Source organism: Choloepus didactylus, chromosome 25 (genome assembly GCF_015220235.1).
Source record: "Choloepus didactylus isolate mChoDid1 chromosome 25, mChoDid1.pri, whole genome shotgun sequence".
Classification (NCBI taxonomy): Eukaryota; Metazoa; Chordata; class Mammalia; order Pilosa; family Megalonychidae; genus Choloepus; species Choloepus didactylus.
In genome coordinates, this window is record NC_051331.1 from 7890547 (window position 1) to 7910838 (window position 20292).

The 20292-nt window shown below is 44.1% G+C and overlaps 1 protein-coding gene across 10 annotated transcripts in view; it reads right to left on the bottom strand.

The window, feature by feature from the left end:
- Positions 1 to 20292, bottom strand: part of CACNA1A (calcium voltage-gated channel subunit alpha1 A) — a 322216-nt gene that overhangs the window by 224528 nt on the left and 77396 nt on the right. For 8 of the 10 annotated variants that reach the window (XM_037818099.1, XM_037818097.1, XM_037818096.1 and 5 more), the window contains exon 3: positions 5041 to 5340. The exons of the other annotated variants lie outside the window; for them this stretch is intronic. In XM_037818099.1, the coding sequence (XP_037674027.1) occupies positions 5041 to 5340 (300 nt within the window). The remainder of the gene's footprint in view (positions 1 to 5040; positions 5341 to 20292) is intronic. 10 annotated transcript variants of the gene reach the window in all.

Consider the following 20292-nt stretch of genomic DNA (forward strand, 5'->3'; position numbering starts at 1 on the left):
TAACAAGGGTAGGAGTGGAAATAGCACAGCCACTTTGGAAAACCGTTTGGCAATCTCTTATAAACTTAAATATACACCCCAACCATCCCATTCCTGGGTATTTACCCAAGAGAAATAAAACTTAAATTTCCAATGTTCCCACAAAAAACTGTGTGTGAATGATTATAGCTTCTCTACTCAGGACATTTGGGAAAAAACCCAAATGTCCTGAGCTGGGAAGTGGATAAACAAACTGTGGTCCACTCATGCTGCGGAATACTACTCAGCAATAGAAAGGAACGTCACTGATACACACAACGATATGAATGAGTCTCAAACGCACTGTGCTGCATGAAAAAAAGCCAGACTCAACAGGCTGTAGAACATGTGGTTCTATTTATATGACCTTCTAGAAAAGGGCAAAAATATAAGGATGGAGACCAGATCAATGATTGCCAGGGGCCTGGGGTTTGGGGCGAGGGGCTGCCTCAAAGGAACACTAGAATATTTTGGGGTGATGGACCATTGTACAGCTAGATGGAGGTGGTAGTTACACTGCTATATGCATTTGTCAAGACCCATGGAATTTTATACTAAAAAGGAGGAATTTTGCTACATGTAAATTAATACCTCAATAAACCTGATTTTAAAAAATATATTTCTGGAAACAGGATGCATTTACAATATAGCATGGCTACCCCAAGTGTAACCCACAGACTAGCAGAATCCCAGGACCCGCCTCAGATTAGCTGGACCAGAATCATCACTTTAACAGGACACCCACCACCCCGTGGCAATTCCCATGCACATTAGATTTTGGGAAGCACTAGCATATAGACCAAAACACTCCCAGGGGAGTCGTACCCCATAATCAAGCATATTTAACATTTCTGCAACAAAACAAACCAAAATTCATACCAAGTGGGATAAAGACTGTAAATAAGCTCCTGGTCAGTTTGGGTCAGTGCTGAGCTGAACGACCTCAGAAACAATGTTTGGTTTTCAGAGCTTTTTGGATTTCAGAATTGCTGATGGGGGATTGGACTCTCACAGAAAAAAATCTCCAATGGAAAAAGCCATGCTGATTCTTACTTCCCAGCATTTTGCTCTTCTGGAAATACCAGCCAAGCTGATCTTATTTAGAAAGATAATAAGGATCACATTGACCTGTCTTCTAGAGTGATAACTTCTAGCACATTGTACTTTTCAGGACAAGTCAAGACCCAACTTCTTGGGACTCCCTCTGCATCCCATGCATTTTTCTTTAAAGAGCCTTGCACTGAAAAGATTTTGGGAGGGTCAATCAGCAAATATTAACAGGTTACCTGATGTCAACTTGCCTCTGGTTCCTTGTCAAGATGCTGCCAACATGGGTGGGCTGAAAAGGTTGGAATTCTGTGTGTGATCCAGGAAACCATGTGCGTTCACGCACAGACCTGCATTTGTGCGTGGTTTTGAGAATGTCTAAATTCCTACCCCACATTCAGAGGGGAACTTGCCATCACTGGCAGCATTGTAGGGATGACATACGCATCGGCACTTTTTAGAACCTCAAAAGGAGCGAGTGGCATTAAGTGTGGGACTCTAGGAAGGTTGACAGATGCGTCTTAGCAAGCTGACAGATTTGAGCTCTTTAGAAGCCATCAGAGCCCATCAGGGCCATATTTAAATCAAACTTCCCATCAAAGAAAACGGAGGAACAAAGTGTGGGGCCAAGACGGCTTGCTGCCTGGCATATTCCAAGAGGAAAAGGGCAGCAAAATAAATATGGATATCAAAGACTTCCATTTGGGTTTTCTTACTAAGGAAGGGAATAAAAATGAAATTAACAAGAACCATTAATTCTCACCGCTGTCTTCAAGCGTGAGCCTTTTGGGGCAGAAGAAGAGATCAAGGCTCCAAAGTATCTGTGAGTGTGGGAAACCCAAGGCTGTCCAATCCACCAGTGTACCATGCTGAAATTTGCATTTGGAAGGAACACTCTTGGGTCCTGTGAGCATACAGCTTGAGTCTGTGGAATCTTCACTCCCTCCTTTCCACCAGACAGTAAGGAATCTACATCGTCCTGCAACCCTTCCTAAACGGTGTTTCCAAATACACATCTCACCCTGTGTGCATCAAAAAGTGGCAACTTCACTCCTAGCTACAGACCAAGAGAAATGCAAGGGGAAAAAAGTTTAGCAAAAGACATGTACAAGAATGTTCCAAAAGCACAAACTGGAAACTACCCAAATGCCCGTTGACAAAACAATGGATAAATAAATGGTGGCATGATCACACAATAAAATATTACACAGCAATGAGAAGGAACAACTCACGGCAACAACATGGGTGAATCTCACCGACATAATGTTGAGCAAAAGAAGGCAGAGCTAAAAGAACAGACTGCAATTCCACGGATATGAAATTCAAAAGGAAGCAAAGTGAATCTGTTGGTTAGACGTCAGATAGCAGTGACAACTATGGGGGGGTGGCTAAGATGGAGCATGAGGGGGGGCTTCTGGGGGTTCATCACATTCTGTTTCTGTAGTTGGGTGCTGGTTGCACGGGTGTGTTCACTTGGGGGGCGTTTATTAAGCTGAACCTGCTTTTTGCACTTTCCTTTACATATGCTAGACTTTATTCTAAAACTTGAAAATAAATACTTAAACTTTTTTTTTCCTAAGGGCAGAAGTACTTGGATAAAGAAGTCAGTGATCCACCTGGGTGCCCTGACTCCTCGGAGTTTCGATACAGTCTTTGGGTTAACTTGCTCTTTTGACATTCTTTCATGGTCCACATACAACCTCCATCTCCTCCCACTGACCTGGATTCTCTTATCCAGCCCCCAGGAGAGCTTGTCTCCTTCCTCTCATCTCCTCCAGAGAAAGTTCAGTCCTGGATGACCCTGCTTGGTGACAGATTGGGTGGGGGGTAGTTTTCCCTTCCAGAGTGGGGCAGTATAATGTGTTTGCCACCTCGGGCCAAAGAGAGAACAAGAACTGTCTGCAGAAAGTGAAATGCACAAACATCCCCAAGCAACCAAGATCGCCTTAGGAGAGCTCGCCAGATCAAACCTGAAGTTGCCAGAGAGAACTCTTCCAATTCACCTGCAACACTCCTCCACGGTGCCCTCTTCCAAGGGGCCACTACAATCTGTGCCCCCCCCCCAATGCCCACCAGCCCTCTGCAGGAACCAGGCTGGCCTGGTGTAAGCTAAGGACGCAACAGAAGGGCCCCCCACCTCCTTCCTTTCCCCCTAGAAGTCTTCAAGGCAAGGATCCGGAAGGCAGTCCAAGCCATTTGCAACCTGGATACCTGCCAGCCCAGTGAACCCCTTTTGAACAGCCCCCTCACCCCAACCTGGAGCTATCTGAGCATGCAAATGCTATCCCATCATTTCCCACCCCACACTCCCACCTTCTATAGGACCCCCAAGCATTTCAATAGGCCTAGTGGGGGAAGGAATTTCCAATCTTGGGGCCAGCCTCTTTCTTCACACGGTTGGTAGACAGGAGGCAAAGATTTGTGTTCCTATCTTAGGGTACCACTCGAGATGACACTGTGGTTAGGGGTATGTCCCCCCAAAAAAAGCACCTCTGCCGAAACTCTTAATTTGTACCACCCTCGAAACAGACTGTTGACACACTCCAGAACTTCAGGGACCCCACCACAATTTCAGCACCCAGAAGCCAAGGACCTGGCTCAGTCCTGAGCCCACCTAGAAAGTGAATTCATCTCAAAGATGAGGGCCCCAGTCCACTTAGGTCTCCAACCCTGCTGAGCATTTAACAGCCAAAAACAGACATCAAAGAATGGGGGGCTTTGGAGGGACTCATCTCTGAGCTCCAGGGGACCCTCTTAGCCTGTTCATTTGAACCCTGCCAAGAATCAACACACCTGGGCATGGGATGGTGACGGGTCAGCCTGGCAAGCAGAGCAAACGCCCCCTCACTTGGAATCTGGGTCACGCTTAGATAACTGCCAGAAAGCCCAGCTATATACCCACCCTGGCCTTGCCTACACCTCAACAGATGTTAAGACCTCCACAAGGTTTATTTCAAGCAGGCAGGGGTTTAAAGGAAGCACAGTGGGATCTGCATTCTGATAGAATCTCCATAAAGGAGAATGAGGTCTCCACCTTTTTCCCTCTGCATTTTTGATTAAAAAAAAAAAAAAAAAGAAAAGAAAAAGAAAAGAATGTGTTTACCTGACAAAGTTGGTCTGTCCAAATGGAAGCTGATTCTTCTAGTGCCCCCTCGCTGCTCTCAAGGGTGGGAGAAGCTGAATCCAACCCAAGGCCCGGCCTGCCACCCTGGGAAGGACCCACCACCCCATTTTCTCTTGCCCTATCTTTCTTTTTAAATAGTCCATGCTGGGTCTCCCAGGCCAGTGGCCCAGATGGGGCAAACCCAATCTGTTCGCTACACCCCAAGAGAGGATGAGATTCTGTGGGTGAGGGAAACGGGACCTGCAAGCAGTCACTCCCCTCCACACATGGGCGCCAGCAGCCCACCATGGGATACCAACTCTTGGGCAGTGCTGGCAGGACAACGCCAACACCCCGCGGTCTCCCACTCGCTCTTCTCCGCGCGAGTCCCCACGCGCCCTGCCCGGAGAGCGCAGCCCCCACCTCGGGGAGAGGCCAGCGAGCCCAGCCCAGGGCCAGGCTTCTGGCTTCTGGGGGCTCCCACTGATTCTGGCCGAGGGGCGGCCAAGAAAGCACCCAGAAGCGCCCAGGCCCCGGACTGGGTCCCAGCTCGTTGAAGGGAACCCTGAGCCCCCGAACTGGCTGGAGGGCGCGCGCCAAGGCCCCTATCGGACCCAGGGCCCTCATTCTGGAACGGGTCCCTGGGAGGGCTCCGTCTCCCGCACCCCACCCCCAATCCCCGAGACTCCACGGGCGCTCAACCCAGCTCGGGGTGCAGAGGCGCCACACTCCTCCCGGGCGCCCCCTCTCCCAGCCCCTGGGAGACCCCCCTCCGCCTCCCATCAACCCCCGGGTCTCCCTCCCAGCCTGGAAAGAGGGGAGGCGGAGGGAGGAGGGGGCGGCGCAGCTGCCGGGCTCGGGGCAAAGGATATGGCCATTCGGTGATCTTTTTGGCGTATTTCCTTACCACGTTGTCCTCGCTGAAGAGGAAGAGAGACCGGTTGACCGTGAGGCAGTTCTGTCGGACGGGGATGGGGTTGTAGAGGGCCATGGTCCGGGCTCTCTGAGCCATTGACTGCTTGTACATCCTTTGCGCCCCGGGCTGCCCGCCCTGCCGGCTGCCCCCGGCTCCTCGCCCGCCTCCGGAGCCCACGACCACCCCGGCGGCGGCCCCGGAGCCTCCTCCTCCTCCCCCGTAGCGGGCCTGCATCTCGTCTCCGAAGCGGGCCATTCTGCAAAGAGCAAAGGGCTCCGGGTTACGCTGCGGCGAAGGATGCGGAAGACGCCGCCGACGCTGCTGCTGCTGTCGCTGCTAAGACGGCGGCTGGGGCTGCGGCTGCGGACGCTCCACGGCCCAGCCCATCGGGCGGCGGCGGCTCGGCGCCTCGGGTCGGGGGCTCAGGAGGCGGCTGCCCGGCCCGCGCCGGGGAAAGCAGCTCGGGACATCTTCCAGGCTGACCCCAGCGAGGGAGGGGCGGGAGGAGGGGGCGGGGGCGGGGCGCGGGGGCTGGGGTGGGGGGGCAGGGGAGGGGAGAGGGAAGCGAGGCAAAAAATAACCGAGGAAGGAATCCAGGCAATCCCCAGTCCACCCACTCCGGAAAAAAAAAAAAAGGAAAAAAAAAAAGGCAGTTAAAAAAAAAAAAAAAAAGCCAACGCACACCCCCTTTAAGACGCCACCGGTTTTTGCAAAGGACGCGCCCCCAGGACGCAGTGGAAGCTTTAAAATTCCTCCGAGGTCCGGTCAGGCTGGCATCTTGCAAAATGAGTGCGCTCTGCCCATTAAAAAAAATTAATTAAAAAAATAAAAATAAAAATCAGGTCTTGGCTGGGGTGGGGGGGGGCAGCAAAAAAAAAAAAAAAATTCCCCTCTCTGCTTTGCTTGAGATCCTAGACCTTTAAAATGCTGAAAATGCTCAAAGATCTGCAGCCGAAAGATGAAATTTAAAAAATAAAGAATATCAACGGGAAAGGGAGGAGGGGAAGGGGGAGGGGACGCTCCGGAGGTTTTTAAAGGTGTCTTGAAGTCGCAGGGACCTGGGTATTATTTTTTTTTTCCTTCCTGAATCACCAGCGGCTGCAGTTTTTGCTCAGGAGGGAGTGTTTGTGTGCGCGCAGCGTTCCGCTCAACCGTGGCGCATCTTGGGGTTAAATGGTAGCAATGAAATCCTGAAAATTCCCAACAGGAAAAAAAAAAGGGGGTGGGGTGGGGGGAAGAGGTATGCGCCGTTGATTTAACCACTCAATAGCTGCTCCTGGAAACTGCAACGCCCAGCACCTCCACTCCCCACCCCATGCCTCCTCCTCCTCCTCTTGATTTTGCTAAAATAAGACCGGTGTGGAGGGATGGGAAAGAGGAAGGAAGGGAGAGGGGGGGAGAGCTCTAAGGTCTGAACCGCTGGCCAGCGACTCTCCAAAGAGGAGCAGAGCAATTGGTGAGTTTCACGGGAGAAAAACCCACCCAGGGCGCAGGCTCAAGATGGCCCGGGACCGAGGGTAGAGGCGCTGGGGGACGGGGCGCCCCCGAATTTGGCTGGATGATCGGAAGAAGACAGGGGGAAGTTGGGACAGACTCCCCCTTCCCTCAGGCGGCCTTCAGAGGAAACCCTGTTTCCCACCGGTCCCATTTCTGTTGCAGACAACCAGACGCTCCCAGCATCTTGCAAAAGGATGACAGGAGCAAGGAAGGAACTTAAAGAAAGGGATACGTATCTAGAGGCGCAATTAGTCAATCTCTAAACAAATTGGGTCTATGTAACAAAAGACTTTTTTTAAAGTGGAAAAAATAGTTTGGGGTACTTCTTGGAAAATTTCAAATCACAGGGGCCCTGCAAGCTGGAATAAAGGGTTCACCCCACCTCTGAATCCCAGAGGTAGGAAAGCTTAAGTCCTAGGAGCAAATAACTAACCAGATTCTAGCTGGCTGGATAGGGCTTCTGGGTCGTATACCTTTATTTCCCATCCTCCGTGTTAGATAGTGAAATGGAGAAACACACACACACACACACACACACACACACACACACACACACACACAGAAAAACGCATAAAAACTTAAATACACAGGTTAAGAAATCACTGTGAAACTAACACTCAAAAGCCCCCATCCAGGACCATTGCCAGCTCCCCATAAACACCCTCCCACCTCTGCACACACACAAACATACATACTTGCCTCTTCCCTCCAGATCTAACCACGAATCCAAATTTTATGCTAATATCCTTGCTTTTCTTTATATTTTTACTACATCATTATGCATTCCTAAACAATAAAGTTTTGCTTTGCTTTTTGTCAAATGGTATATAAATGGAATGATGCCGTATGTTTTGTTTGTCTGCCTTCTTTTGCTCAATATTAAATCTTTAAGAGTTATCTGTTGTCGCATGTAACTGTACTTGATTAATTTTCATTGCTATATAGTATTTCATTGCGTGAATCTGCCACAATTGGTTTATCCATTATTCTGCTGATGGACATTTAGTTTGTGTCCAGTAGGGGGCTATTTTAGTTTCCTGGCTGCTAAAAAAACTACCATACATTGGGTTGGCTTAACAAACCACAACTGATGGGCTCACAGTTTCGGAGGCTAGAAGGCTTCCTTCCTCCCAGGGTTGTATCTTCTGGCTGGCTGGCAATCCTTGGAATTCCTTGATTTTTCTGTCACATGGCGATGCACATGGTGGCATCCTCTCCATCCTCTTCTGGGTTCTGTTGACTTCCAGCTTCCAGCCTCTCCTATTGCTTCTCTTCTGTGTCCAGTCTCCTTTGCTTATAAGGATATCAGCTGTGGTGGATGAAAGCCCACCCTCTTTCAGTGTGAGTACAAACGGGTTCATCCCCACAGGCCCAGGAGTTGAGACCTGAACACGCTTTTTATGGGGGACATGATTCAACCACCTACAGGAGCTATTAAACATTACTGCCTCAGCTATCCCTGGTGCAATAAGCAAGCATTTCTGTAAGATTATCCCTAAGTGTGGAAATTGCTGGGTCATAGGATATGCATAGCTTTGGGTTTACAAGATGGCGCCGAACTGTCTTCCTCGCTGGTTGTACCAAGAAACCCATTGCAGACCGGGCTGGAGGTGGAAAGGGAAGAGGACGAAGGCACATATATTTTCAAGCCTTGGCTACTTGAGTCCTACTTAACTTCCCACACTTGAGTATTTGGGTTCATTTGGAACATTCTAGAAAGATGCTCCATCTTTATATAAATTCCCCATTCTGGGCCGGCCTTTAGGGTTTGCCTAAAGGCTTTGAGATTTTCTAATTTATCAAGATGTGGCCAATAAGATTAAACCAAGCAGTGACTGGAGCTGCAAGGAGATGGGGTGTGTGGGGTTGGGGTCTCACAGACCACTCACCAAATATCACTGACCTTTGTACTTGAAATTTTGACATATCACAAAGGCAAACGTGAAGTTTCTCAAATGATTAAATGAAGAGTTACTATATGACCCAGGAATCCCACTCCTAAGTATATATACAAGAGAAATGGAAACATGTCCACAAAAAAACTTGTACATATATGTTCATAGTGGCATTATACACAACAGCAAAATGTGGAAAGAGCCCAATGTCCGTCAAGGGACAAGTGGATAAACAAAATTGTGTTATATCCATGTAACGAATATTATTCCATTTGCTCTATAGCTACTTGCTAAATCAGGCAAATCTATAGAGACAAAAAAGTAGATTAGTGGTTGCTTAGGGCTGGTTGGGAGAAATGGGGAAATAGAAGGTGATTGCTAAAGGGCACAGGTTTTTTTTTTTTTTTCCGAAGTGACAGAATGTTCTAAAATTGACCTTGTAATGGCTGCACAACTCTGTGAATAATACAAAACAAAAAACAAAAAACAAAACCCACAATGAATCGTATGCTTTAAATGGGTGAACTGCATGCTATGTGAATTACATCTCAATAAAGCTGTTTTATAAAAATAAGTGAACATGAAAGCAACTATGAAACAAAAAGTAATTTCATTTGCAAGAAACCAGTCATATGAGAAAGTTGCACCATATGAGGTGAACTTACATGAGAGTTGTTTTAAATTATCTTCCTGAGTAGATGATTGAGTTTTTTGTTTTGTTTTGTTAGAGGATGACTGAATTTTATAGTATGTGCATTACCTACAGAGATTTCTAAAGACTCTGGAGCTTTTCAGTAAAAGAAAAGTGACCTCTCATTGATTCAGTCCCTACCAAGGTAAAGTTGATTGTCTTCCATTGAGTCCTCAGAGCAGCCCCATTTTATAGCTGAGAACACAGAGGCTGAGAGAGACCCTTACCCAGGGTCTTGGACATGGATTTGAGACCACCCTGACTGTCACATCCTGTTGACTGGAGTGTAAACTGGTGCTACCACTTTAGAAAACTGTTTGGCCATTTCTACCAAAGCTAAACATTCAAATACCCTATGGTCCAGCAGTGATGCTCCTGAGTATATATCTAGGAGAAATGAGGATATATGTCCACTGAGAGACTTGGTCTAGAATTTGCACAGCAGCACTAAGCATACTAGCCCCAAACTGGAAACTTCTCAAACATCTATCAATAACAGAATAGATGAGTATGGAACGTTCACACATGGGGTGCTCTGCAGCAGAGCAAATGGGTGATTTACAGCTACAGACTTGTCCACAGGCAAATCGCACACACACGATGCTGAAATAGAAAAGCCAGATGCAAAATAGAACATAGTGTCTAATTCCCATTCAAAAATGGGCACAGCTAATCTGTGCTGTTAGAGATCAAGGTAGTGGTTACTCTTGGCTAGGAGCAGTAACCAGCAAGGGTGCAAGGGAGACTTCTGGAAGCTTCTTCTAGGTGGTGGTTCATGGGGTATGTTCACTTGGTGAATTTTTCATTGAGCTCTGCACCTAGGATTTATGCACTTTTCTGTGTTATTCTTCAGTAATGCTTCTGAATGTACAACCCATGAAACACAGCTTGTCAGGGTGATCAGTGATAATTCTTTTCGGGCACCAAGACCGTGAAGCCGTCATAGCAAACCCTGGCTTCCCTTTTGCAGAGAACGAAGCACAGTCCTCTGTGATGCCCTAATCTATCCCAAAACAGCAGATGAGCAAGCCACATATCCGAGTCAAATGAAAAGTTTTGTAAAAATTCAGATTCCTTGGCTTTATCCCATTCAGCAGGTCTGGAGTGGGGCCTGGGAATCCAGATTTTGAAATCACTCCCTTGGGATGCAGTCAGGTTTGGCAGTCATGGTTCTGGAAACGGGCAAACGTACCATCCTATTCTTGGCTTTCTCCAGAGTTGTCAATGGGGGCATTATTGGCATTTTGGGTGGGACAGTTTTGCATTGCAGGTTGTTTAGCATCCCCAGAATCTGTCCACTAATGTCAGTAGCTCCCCAGCGATGTGACAGCCAAAGATGCCTATGCACATTTCCAAACACCTGCTCCCCGCAGGAGGCAGAAGTGTCTACATTTAAAAAAAAAATAACTAAATGGAATTCCCAAGGCTTGCCTGACAATGAAGTTTGACATGTTGGGGTTTCTCTCTAACCCTTGGAATCTTCTCAAGTCCTCTAACCTCCCAATTGCTCAATCACTTTTTTCTAGAAAGAACTAAACACATTCATGCTAAAGAATGACTTAACTACAGACGCACTACACTTATGGATCCACTTTGCAGAGGAATAAAAAGTCTTCAGCCACAGGTATGAATCTCTAATACCGGAATCTCACAAATCACCAAGAAAAATGGGGATGAGTGGACACGAAGTCATCATAGGAGGCTTCTCAAATGACTACATTAGGTAGCTCCCTGCCCCACCACTAATCCAAATCACTAAAGCTGACCCACTTGGAAGATTTAGAATCTTATTAGCATCTCAGACAGAAGCAGTTTAACAGCAAGTCACCAAAACCAGCCCTGGCCACTGGTTCTCATCTTTAATATCCGCCAGCTGGGGATTTAATTTATCAATCATCAGCAGTATCGCCACACTGCCTCTGAGAATGTTATTCAATTGAACAGGGCTAGCAGCTCTGAAACAACTGCCCTGAATAAATAACTGCAAATCGCATGCATTTGGCTGCTAAAACAATTACCAACTAATCCAGTCATGTTGAGTTTCAAGAATGGATCAGCCAAAAGACGTTTCATCGCTGCCTTCTGGTCTGGACACCCGTCAGGAATGGGCACTAAATTCTTTGGGTGATGTAAATGACAAAACCAAATCTGATAACCCAGACACCTGCAGGTTGCAGTGTAGACACCTGAGAGTGGAGTTACAGCTGGAATATGGCTGTCACTCGAGGCGAAACATGGCAGAGCAGCCGGCGCCATGCAAACGTCAAAAGGCAAAAAAAGAGCTGGAGCCTAAATCTCCAGGTAGATCTGGGTTCAAATCTTAGCCCCGGCACTTCCTAACTGCAAGCTTTTGGGAAAAAAATGCTTCTCCTTCCTCCAAACCTCTGCCTCGCCGTGTAAAAATGGAAACCAGAGTCCTTACCTCACCGGTTGCTGTAAGGATTGATTAAATCAAGCACTTAGCACAGCAACCAGCCCTTAATAAGCAGTCAAGAAACGGTGGTAAGTAAATTTATTTAAATCACCATACTTGACCTTCCAGATCTGGGATCCAAGTCTGAATGTCATTGACCAATGCTGGCTCAATATTGGTTTATTTTTCATTTTTTTAAATAAACTTTTAATTTTGGAATAATTTTATATAGCTATATATTAAATATTAAATATTTATAATAGCTATATTATATATAAATATTATATATTTATATATTAAATATTATATATGTTTATATTAAATGTTATATAATATTTATGTAATAAATTTAAAATAATTTAATTTTGGAAGATTTTTCCCCAAAAAAGGACAAAGATAATAGAGTGGCTGTATACCCTTCCTGAGATTCCCCCAATGTTAACATTATCTATAACCAGGGAATATTTGTCAAAACTAAGAAAACAGCATTGGTACAGTACTATTAACTAAATTCCATGCTTGAGTCACATTTCACTGGTTTTTCCACTAACGTCCTTTTCTGAGATTTAAGTCTTCTTGATTCTTTAGTCGTCTCTGGACTGTGGCAGTTCCTTAGTCTTTGTTTCTCATGACCATGATAACTTTTAGGGGTACTGGCTAGGCATTTTGTAGAATGTCCCTCAATTTGGGCTTGCCTGTTGTTTTCTCAAGCTCAGACTGGTGTTCCAGTTTGCTAATGCTGCCAGGATGCAAAACACCAGAAATGGATTGGCTTTTATAAAGGGGGTTTATTTGGTTACACAGTCACAGTTTTAAGGCCATAAAGTGTCCATCAACAAAGAGTACCTTCACTGGAGGATGGCCAATGGGGTCCAGAAAACCTCTGTTAGCTGGGAAAGCATGTGGCTGACATCTGCTCCAAGTTCTGGTTTCAAAATGGCTTTCTCCCAGGACGTTCCTCTCTAGGCTGCAGTTGCTCAAAAATGTCTCTCTTAGTTACTCTTGGGGTGTTTGTCCTCCCTTAGCTTCTATGGAGCAAGAATCTGCTTTCAACGGCTGTCTTCAAACTATCTCTCATCTGCAGCTCCTCTCTCAGCACCTGTGTGTTCCTCAAAGTGTCCCTCTTGGCTGTAGCAAGCTCGCTCCTTCTGTCTGAGCTTATATAGTGCTCTAGTAAACTAGTCAAGGCCCATGCTGAATGGGCGGGGCCACACCTCCATGGAAATTATCCAATGAAAGATCTCGCCCAGTTGCGCAATCACATCTCCACAGAAACATCCAATCAAAACTCTCCAAGTCAATCAACACCAATAGTTTCCTGCCCACACAAGACTGCATCAAAGATAATGGCATTTTGGGGGCCATAATACATACAAACCAGCACAACTGGAGTTGTAGTTTTTTGGGGAAGAAGACTACAGAGGTGCAGATCGGGGGTACCTGTCATCTGCACGACTTATCATTTACAATGTTGACTTGATCGCTCGGTTAAGGTGATATCTGCCAGTTTTCTCCACTAAAAAGTACTAGTTTTTCCCTTTCCATGCTCTATTCATTAGAAGCAAGTCACTAAGTCCAACGTACACTTGAGGACAGGGTTTAAAGGAAGAGTTTAAGCTCCATCTCCTGGAGGGGGGAGTATTTACAAATATTATTTAGAATTCTTTTGTAAAGAATATTTGCCTCCTCTCTCCCATTTACTTATTTATTGAATCATGTATTTACATTGATTTGGACTCATGTATATTTATTCTATTCTTTGGATTATAATCCAATACTAAATTATTTATTTTGTTGCTCAAAATGTTCCAGCTTTGGTCACTGGGTGTTCCTTTAGGATGTCTTGTTTCCCTTGGACATGCCCCCATCCTTTTGTTTCTTGAGAACTTTCTTACTTTCTGGTACTACGAGATGCTCCAGATTCATCTTGCATTTTTGCTGCCCAGTCCTAGAACTAGCCATTTCTCCCAGGAGCCCTGTTTCTTTCATTGGAGAATGATATTTAAAAACTATGATCTTGGGAACTTTGAATAGGAAGTGAGATATGGTAGGTCTGCATAGGTTAGAGTGAAATAGCAACACATCCCAAAGTAATTTGGGTGGAGAATAAAAATATATATTCAGTGCCCCCGAGGAGCTGGGGGAGGATGCAGAGGTGTTGGGCTTCCTCACCTGGATTGCTGCTGATTTTCTCATTGGGGACTGACGGCTTGATGTGTTGAGCCCTCTGTCTTGGGGCTTGCCCCTATGAAGCTTGTTACTGCAAAGGAGAGGCTAAACCTGCTTATAATTGTGCCTAAGAGTCTCCCCCTGAGTGCTTCTTTGTTGCTCAGATGTGGCCCTCTCTCTCTCTAAGCTACCTCAGCAGGTGAACTCACTGCCCTCCCCCCTATGTGGGACCTGACTCCCAGGAGTGTAAATCTCCCTGGCCACGTGGGATATGACTCCCGGGGATGAATCTGGACCTGGCATCGTGGGATTGAGAAAATCTTCTTGACCAAAAGGGGAAGGTGAAATGAAATGAAATAAAATAAATCTTCAGTGGCTGAGAGATTTCAAATGGAGTCGAGAGTCACTTTAGTGGACATTCTTACGCACTATATAGATAACACCTTTTAGGTTTTACTGTATTGAAATAGCTAGAAGTAAATACCTGAAACTACCAAACTCCAACCCAGTAGCCTTGACTCTTGAAGATGATTGTATAACAATGTAGATTACAAGAGGTGACAGTGTGATTGTGAAAACCTTGTGTTTATCCTTTATCCAGTGTATGGATGGATGAGTAGAAAAATGGGGACAAAAACTAAATGAAAAATAGGGTGGGATGGGGGGGATGATTTAGGTGTTCTTTTTTACTCTAATTTTTTACTCTTATTCCAATTCTTTCTGATGTAAGGAAAGTGTTCAAAAATAGATTGGGGTGATGAATGCACAGCTATATGATGGTACTGTGAACAGTCGATTGTACACCATGGATGATTGTATAGTGTGTGAATATATCTCAATAAAACTGAATTTTTAAAAAGACATGATCTTGGGGCTGGGTGCAAAATTGCATTTTTAGTTCTTATTTTTGTCAAAGTTATAAATGCATGCCATTGGGAAGCCATCAAAAAAAACATACAAGAACCAACAGGGGGTGCTGAAATTCATGGATGAAAATTTGAGGAGTAAAAGGAGACTTACATAGTATCAAAGTAGCTTCCCACAGACAATTGTTCATTTTAGAGGTGAGAATAGTAACTTTATACAGGAGCAAACTGGTAGACAAGCAAGTGATCAAAGTTAAGAATACTAAAAGTGGAGCAAGTTGACATCACATGCCTCCTGATACAATGTACTGAGAAGGACACAACATAACTTCTGGGAACTTCCTGTCAAAATGCATAATTTGAATAATTTGAGTCTAATCATGTCCAAATTAAAGGGCATTCTATGAAATAACTGACTTGCATTCTTTGAAAGTGTTAATGTCAAGCAGCTCAAATAAAGACTGAATCACCATTCCAGAGTAAAAGAGACAAAAAAGACAAGACAACCAAATACAATGTGAGCCAGGATCTTCTTTTGCTATAAAGAACATTATTAGGACAACTGGTGATGTCTGAATAAGGTTAGAAGATTAGATCTTAATACTCTATTGATGTTGTTGGATGATCTTGATAATTGGGCTGTGTTTATGTAAGAGAATGCCCTGTTTTTAGGAAACACTCTGAAGTATATAGGGTTAAATGTCCATCATATCTATTAATTACTCTCAGTGGTTCAAAGGAATAGATAGATAGATGATTGATAGATTAGATTAGATAGATTAGATAGATAGATTAAATGGATGGATGGATTACATAGATAGATAGATGATAGAGATAGAGATGAAAGAGAGAGAGAGATGCTGATTTAAAAAGGAGAGAGAATAAAATATGAGTGCTAAAATGCAAAATTAACATTTGGGGAGCTTAGAGAAATGGAATTCTTTGTTTTATTCTCACAACTTTTTGATAAGTCTGAAATTTCAACAAATAAAAAGTTAAATTAAATGGCCACAAAAAGTTACATATGCACCTGATTCATTCATTCTTCCATTCTATTGAGCACCTGCTATGTGCCAGCTGGTTGAACAAGACAGATAAAAATCACTGCCATGTGGAGCTGAGTGGAAGCAGAGAATACATGGAACAAGCAAAGACAATACATAGTATGTCAGGTAGTGTTAAGTGCTAAGGAGAAGAAAAGGAAGGAAAGGGATTAGAGGGTACAGTCATTGGGAATTAGAGTCAAATAGGTCTATGAGTACAGGCATTTTATACAAAACAGCAGTTCCTTGCCTCCATCCTCTTCTAATCCCCCTTCCCAGAGCCACCCACTACCACCCTTTTTAGCTATCTTGCGATTTACCACCATATTGGCCAATCAACTTACTTTGCCACTTTTAAATTAATTTTTCAGTTTTATGCATTATTTAGTGACTTCCCACTATGGAAGTGGAGGATTTATCTCTCTTCCCTCCCCAATGGCTCCTGATATACACATGCCCTTACAACAGCATCATCCGCCCAATATAGTTCCACCTTAAAATCAGGAAAATTCAGGGTTGATATTATCATGTACAACCAAAGACTATCTCAGTTATGCCATCTAACAAATTATGGCCACTTTTTCTTTCCTTTACTGCTTCTTGTTTCTCTTGGTGTTGATTATTGCCCTATTTTTTTTTTCACTTAGCTTTCTAGGCACTTGTCACTAATTTGACCCCGGAGTCTTTACCAGGTATTCTCTCCATTTTATCAAGAAGCCTTGTGACCTGGTCCAATCAGAACCAGTTGCCCTGTGTGTCTGACACAAAGCTTTCATCTTGGAATCTTCCTTCATCATCACCCAAGAGATTCCCTTTGCCTCTTCTTCTTGGATCTCTTATTTCCTGTGCTCTTTCTTGGTTTGCTCCCTTGTTTTGGTGGTGCACATCCTCCAGTAGCTTTTTGAGAAAGGTATTAGAGGTATTCCAGTTATCTATTGCTGTGTTACAAACCAGCCCAAACTTAGTGGCATAAAGTGGCAACAATCATTTATTATTATATCATGGTTCTGGGAGATGACTGGGCTCAGCTGGGTGGTTCTTGCTGGGGATGGGGTCTCTCATACAAGTTCAGTCAGATGATGGCAGGGGCTGGAGTTATCTCAAACCCTCCCCCAATCACAGGTCTAGCACCAAGGTTGAAAAAACTAGGGCTTCTTGAGCATCTGTCTCTATCTCCAGGTAGTTTCTCCATTTTGTCTCTCCATCAAGGAAACTTCAACATAGCTAGACTTCTTAAATACCAGCTCAGGACTTCAAAGATACATATCCCGAGAGAGAGAGAGAGAGCCGGGAAGAAGCAGCTATCACCTTTTATGACCTAACCTTGGAAATCACAAATCACATCACTTCTGCCCTACTCTGTTAGTTGAATCAATCACAAAGGCTCACTCAGGTTCAAGAAGAGAAACTATAGATTCCACTCCTTGATGAGGAAGTGGCAAGTTTCTAAAAGAGCATATGAGTTGTGCAATATGTGCCAAATTTTGAAAAATACAATTTGCCTCAGGAAGTAAATTTTGGGGGTCTCATATGTTTGAAAATGTGTTTATTCTAGTCCCATAGTTGACTGATAGTTTGGCAGGGTATAGAATTCTAGGATAGAAATTATTTTACTTCAGAAATTCTAAGGTATGCCTCTACTTATTCTTGATTAAGGACTCTTATTCCTGATCCCTGTATGTGAACTAATTTTTCTCTGTAGGAGCTTCTAGAAGATTCTTTGCCCACTGTGCTTTGAAATTTCATGATGATGTAAATTGGTTTGGGTCTATTTTAATTCATTGTGCAGGGCACTTGGTAGGTCTTTTAAACCCAGAAATTAATACTTTTCAGTTTGTGGAAATTTTCTTAAATTATTTCTTTGATGGTTCCCACCCTTTACTTTCTGCTATCTCTGAATCTTCTGTTTTTCAGATGTTGGATCTTCTGGGACTGGTCCTCTTATTTTCTTATCTTTGCTTTCCTATTTTATATTTCTTTGTGTTTTGTCCTTTTTTCTGGGAGATTTCTCCTTGTTATCTTTCAATCCTTCTTTTGAGTTTTTTATTTCTACTTTCATATTTTTGATTTCCATTGCCAATTTTTGTCATTGCTGCTCTTGGAATGTTCCATTTCTTGTCCTTGCTTCATGGTTACAGTACCTTTTCTTGTTTCTCAGAGGATAAAAATTTTAGTGTTATTAAAGTTACCTTGTATCTTCAAGTTTCTTCTTTTAGTTTATTAGGTTTGGTCTCTTCATGTTGTTGGGTTTCCTCAGAAGTATGGAACCACTTGATCATCTGTTCAGGATTTATAGTCAGGGACCAAAAAGCTTATGGGAACTCTGAAGGCAAACATGTGTTTTATTGATGGTGGATTCCACTGGGTGATCTGGGTGAGCCATTTGGTTGGACAACCTCTGATGCCGGCCCCTTTTGGTTCTTTTCTCTGAAACCTGTTTTCCCCAGCAAAATGTAAGCTTCTTGTGAACAGGGACCATTAGAGACATCTTTTGTACATTCTTCCAGTCTGTTTTGAACTGTGGCAGATATAGACTACTTGCTTTCAAGAAAAATGTGTCAACTAAATATCATGTAGAATTTCCTCTCTCGGTATAGAAAACTAGTTTCTGATATAGCCCCAAAGATCCCTGCCTCCTGATATTCAGACCCTTGGGTAATCCCCTCCTCTTGAGTGTAGACAGGATCTAGTGACTCACTTCTAATGTATAGAATATGGCAAGAGTGATGAGACATAACTTCTGAGATAAGATTACAATCTAATATTGTAATATAACCTTCTCATTTGCTCACTCCAAGGGAATCCAGCTGCCATGTTTTAAACTGCCTTATGGAAAGGCTAACATGGCAAGGAACAGCAGGCAGTCACCGCACAGCGTCCCGTGAGGAAATGAAGTCTTCAGTCTTCTTGAGGAACCAAATTCCACCAACAGCCCCACAAGTGAGCTCAGAAGCAGATACTTCTCCAGTCAACTCATTAAATGAGGATGAAGCCCTTGCCTTCTCTTCATGAGAGATCTTGAAACAGAGGACCACCTAAGCTTCACCCTGTGGGGTAATAAATGCTTGCTGTTTGCAGCTGCTAAGTTTGGGGTCATTTGTTATTCAGCATTAGATGACTAATACATTAAGGGTCTGTATTTCTTACTTTCTCCTCCTAAAATAAAACAGCCAATCTTTCTCCATTCTGGATCCCCAAAAGATTTATTTTCTTGGATAGACATGAGATCTGTTCACATGAGATCTTTCCACATCCAAGCACATATTCATGTGGCATTTCCTGTATCCATTTGTTTTGCTGCGGCCTGTTGGCTAATTCTGGCCAATGAGTTTTCATTCTCATTGAGATGAAAACGAAGGGATGTGTCACTTCCAGCTTTGAATATTTAATTGCTAGTCCAAATCCCTGCAGTCTGGGTTCTAGGGAACCCCAGGATGACCCAAGACAGACATGCTGTGAGAGAAAAATCAGCATTTGTAGTTTTAAAACCACAGAGATTTGGGGGTTGTTTATTGCCATAGCATAATTCGGAGCATACCTTGCACAGATTTTAGCTGCTGCCTTCAAATGATGATGAATATAAATCTGATGCCAACGTCTTAACCCAATTATCCAGTCGTAAGTCTATAATTGAGCCACAACTAGAAGCTCAGCCTTATTTGAGGGAGTTTATGATATGGAAACAAAATAAAACATGGGCACACATCACTCCAATACCTGATTACATCCTGAAGCACTGAGCTGTGGTATAGATTCCAAAGAAGTTGTAGGAGGGAGATCAGTGGATATAGTCAGGGAAGTCTTCCTGGAAGAGGAGTCATGGAAGAAACATGCTTCTTGAAGCCTAGATATAATTTGGAAAGGCAAAGCAGGGAGGATAGCACAGTAGTTTCTTAACATATTGACAAATGGTTTAGACATTTCACAATTAATAATAATATTTAGGGGCAGACTGTCCTAAGTGCTTTACAGCTGTTAACTCATTGAAGCCTCATAAAACAGTCTTACAAGTTACTGTTATCTGCATTTTACAAATGAGACGTGAGGCACTTAAGTCACTTGCCTACATTCACACAACCAGTGAGCAGGGCTGGAATTCAAATCCATGCAGTCTGGTTCCAGGGTCTGTTCTCTTAACAGCGCTATGTCTGTGGGAGGAAAGGGACAAAGATTGGGTAGATAGAGAGGGACTCTCTCATAGAGAAGATTGGAAGCTGGGAGGCTCAGATTTGCCTGTGGATTATATGGCTTTAGAGCTCAGGAGAGAAACATTTGGGGGGGCTGTCGCAGATTGAGTGGTGACCCCTAAAAGGCTATGTCCATACCTTAGTTCCCAGGATCTTTGAATATGAATGCATCTGGAAAAAAAAGGGGGGGGGGTGTCTTGTAGATGTAATTAAGAATCTTGAGAAGAGATGATTAACTGGGTGAGCTTTTCATCAAATGACAAGTGTCCTTATAAAAGACAAAAAGGAGAAGATGCAGGGGGAAGGTCATGTGAAAGCAGAGGCAGAGATGGGAGTGAGGCAGCCACAAGCCAAGGACACCTGGAGCCGTCAGCAGCTGCAAGAGGCCAGGAAAGCTCCTCCCCTAGAGCCTTCGAAGGGAACATTGACGCCTGCCAACACCTTGTT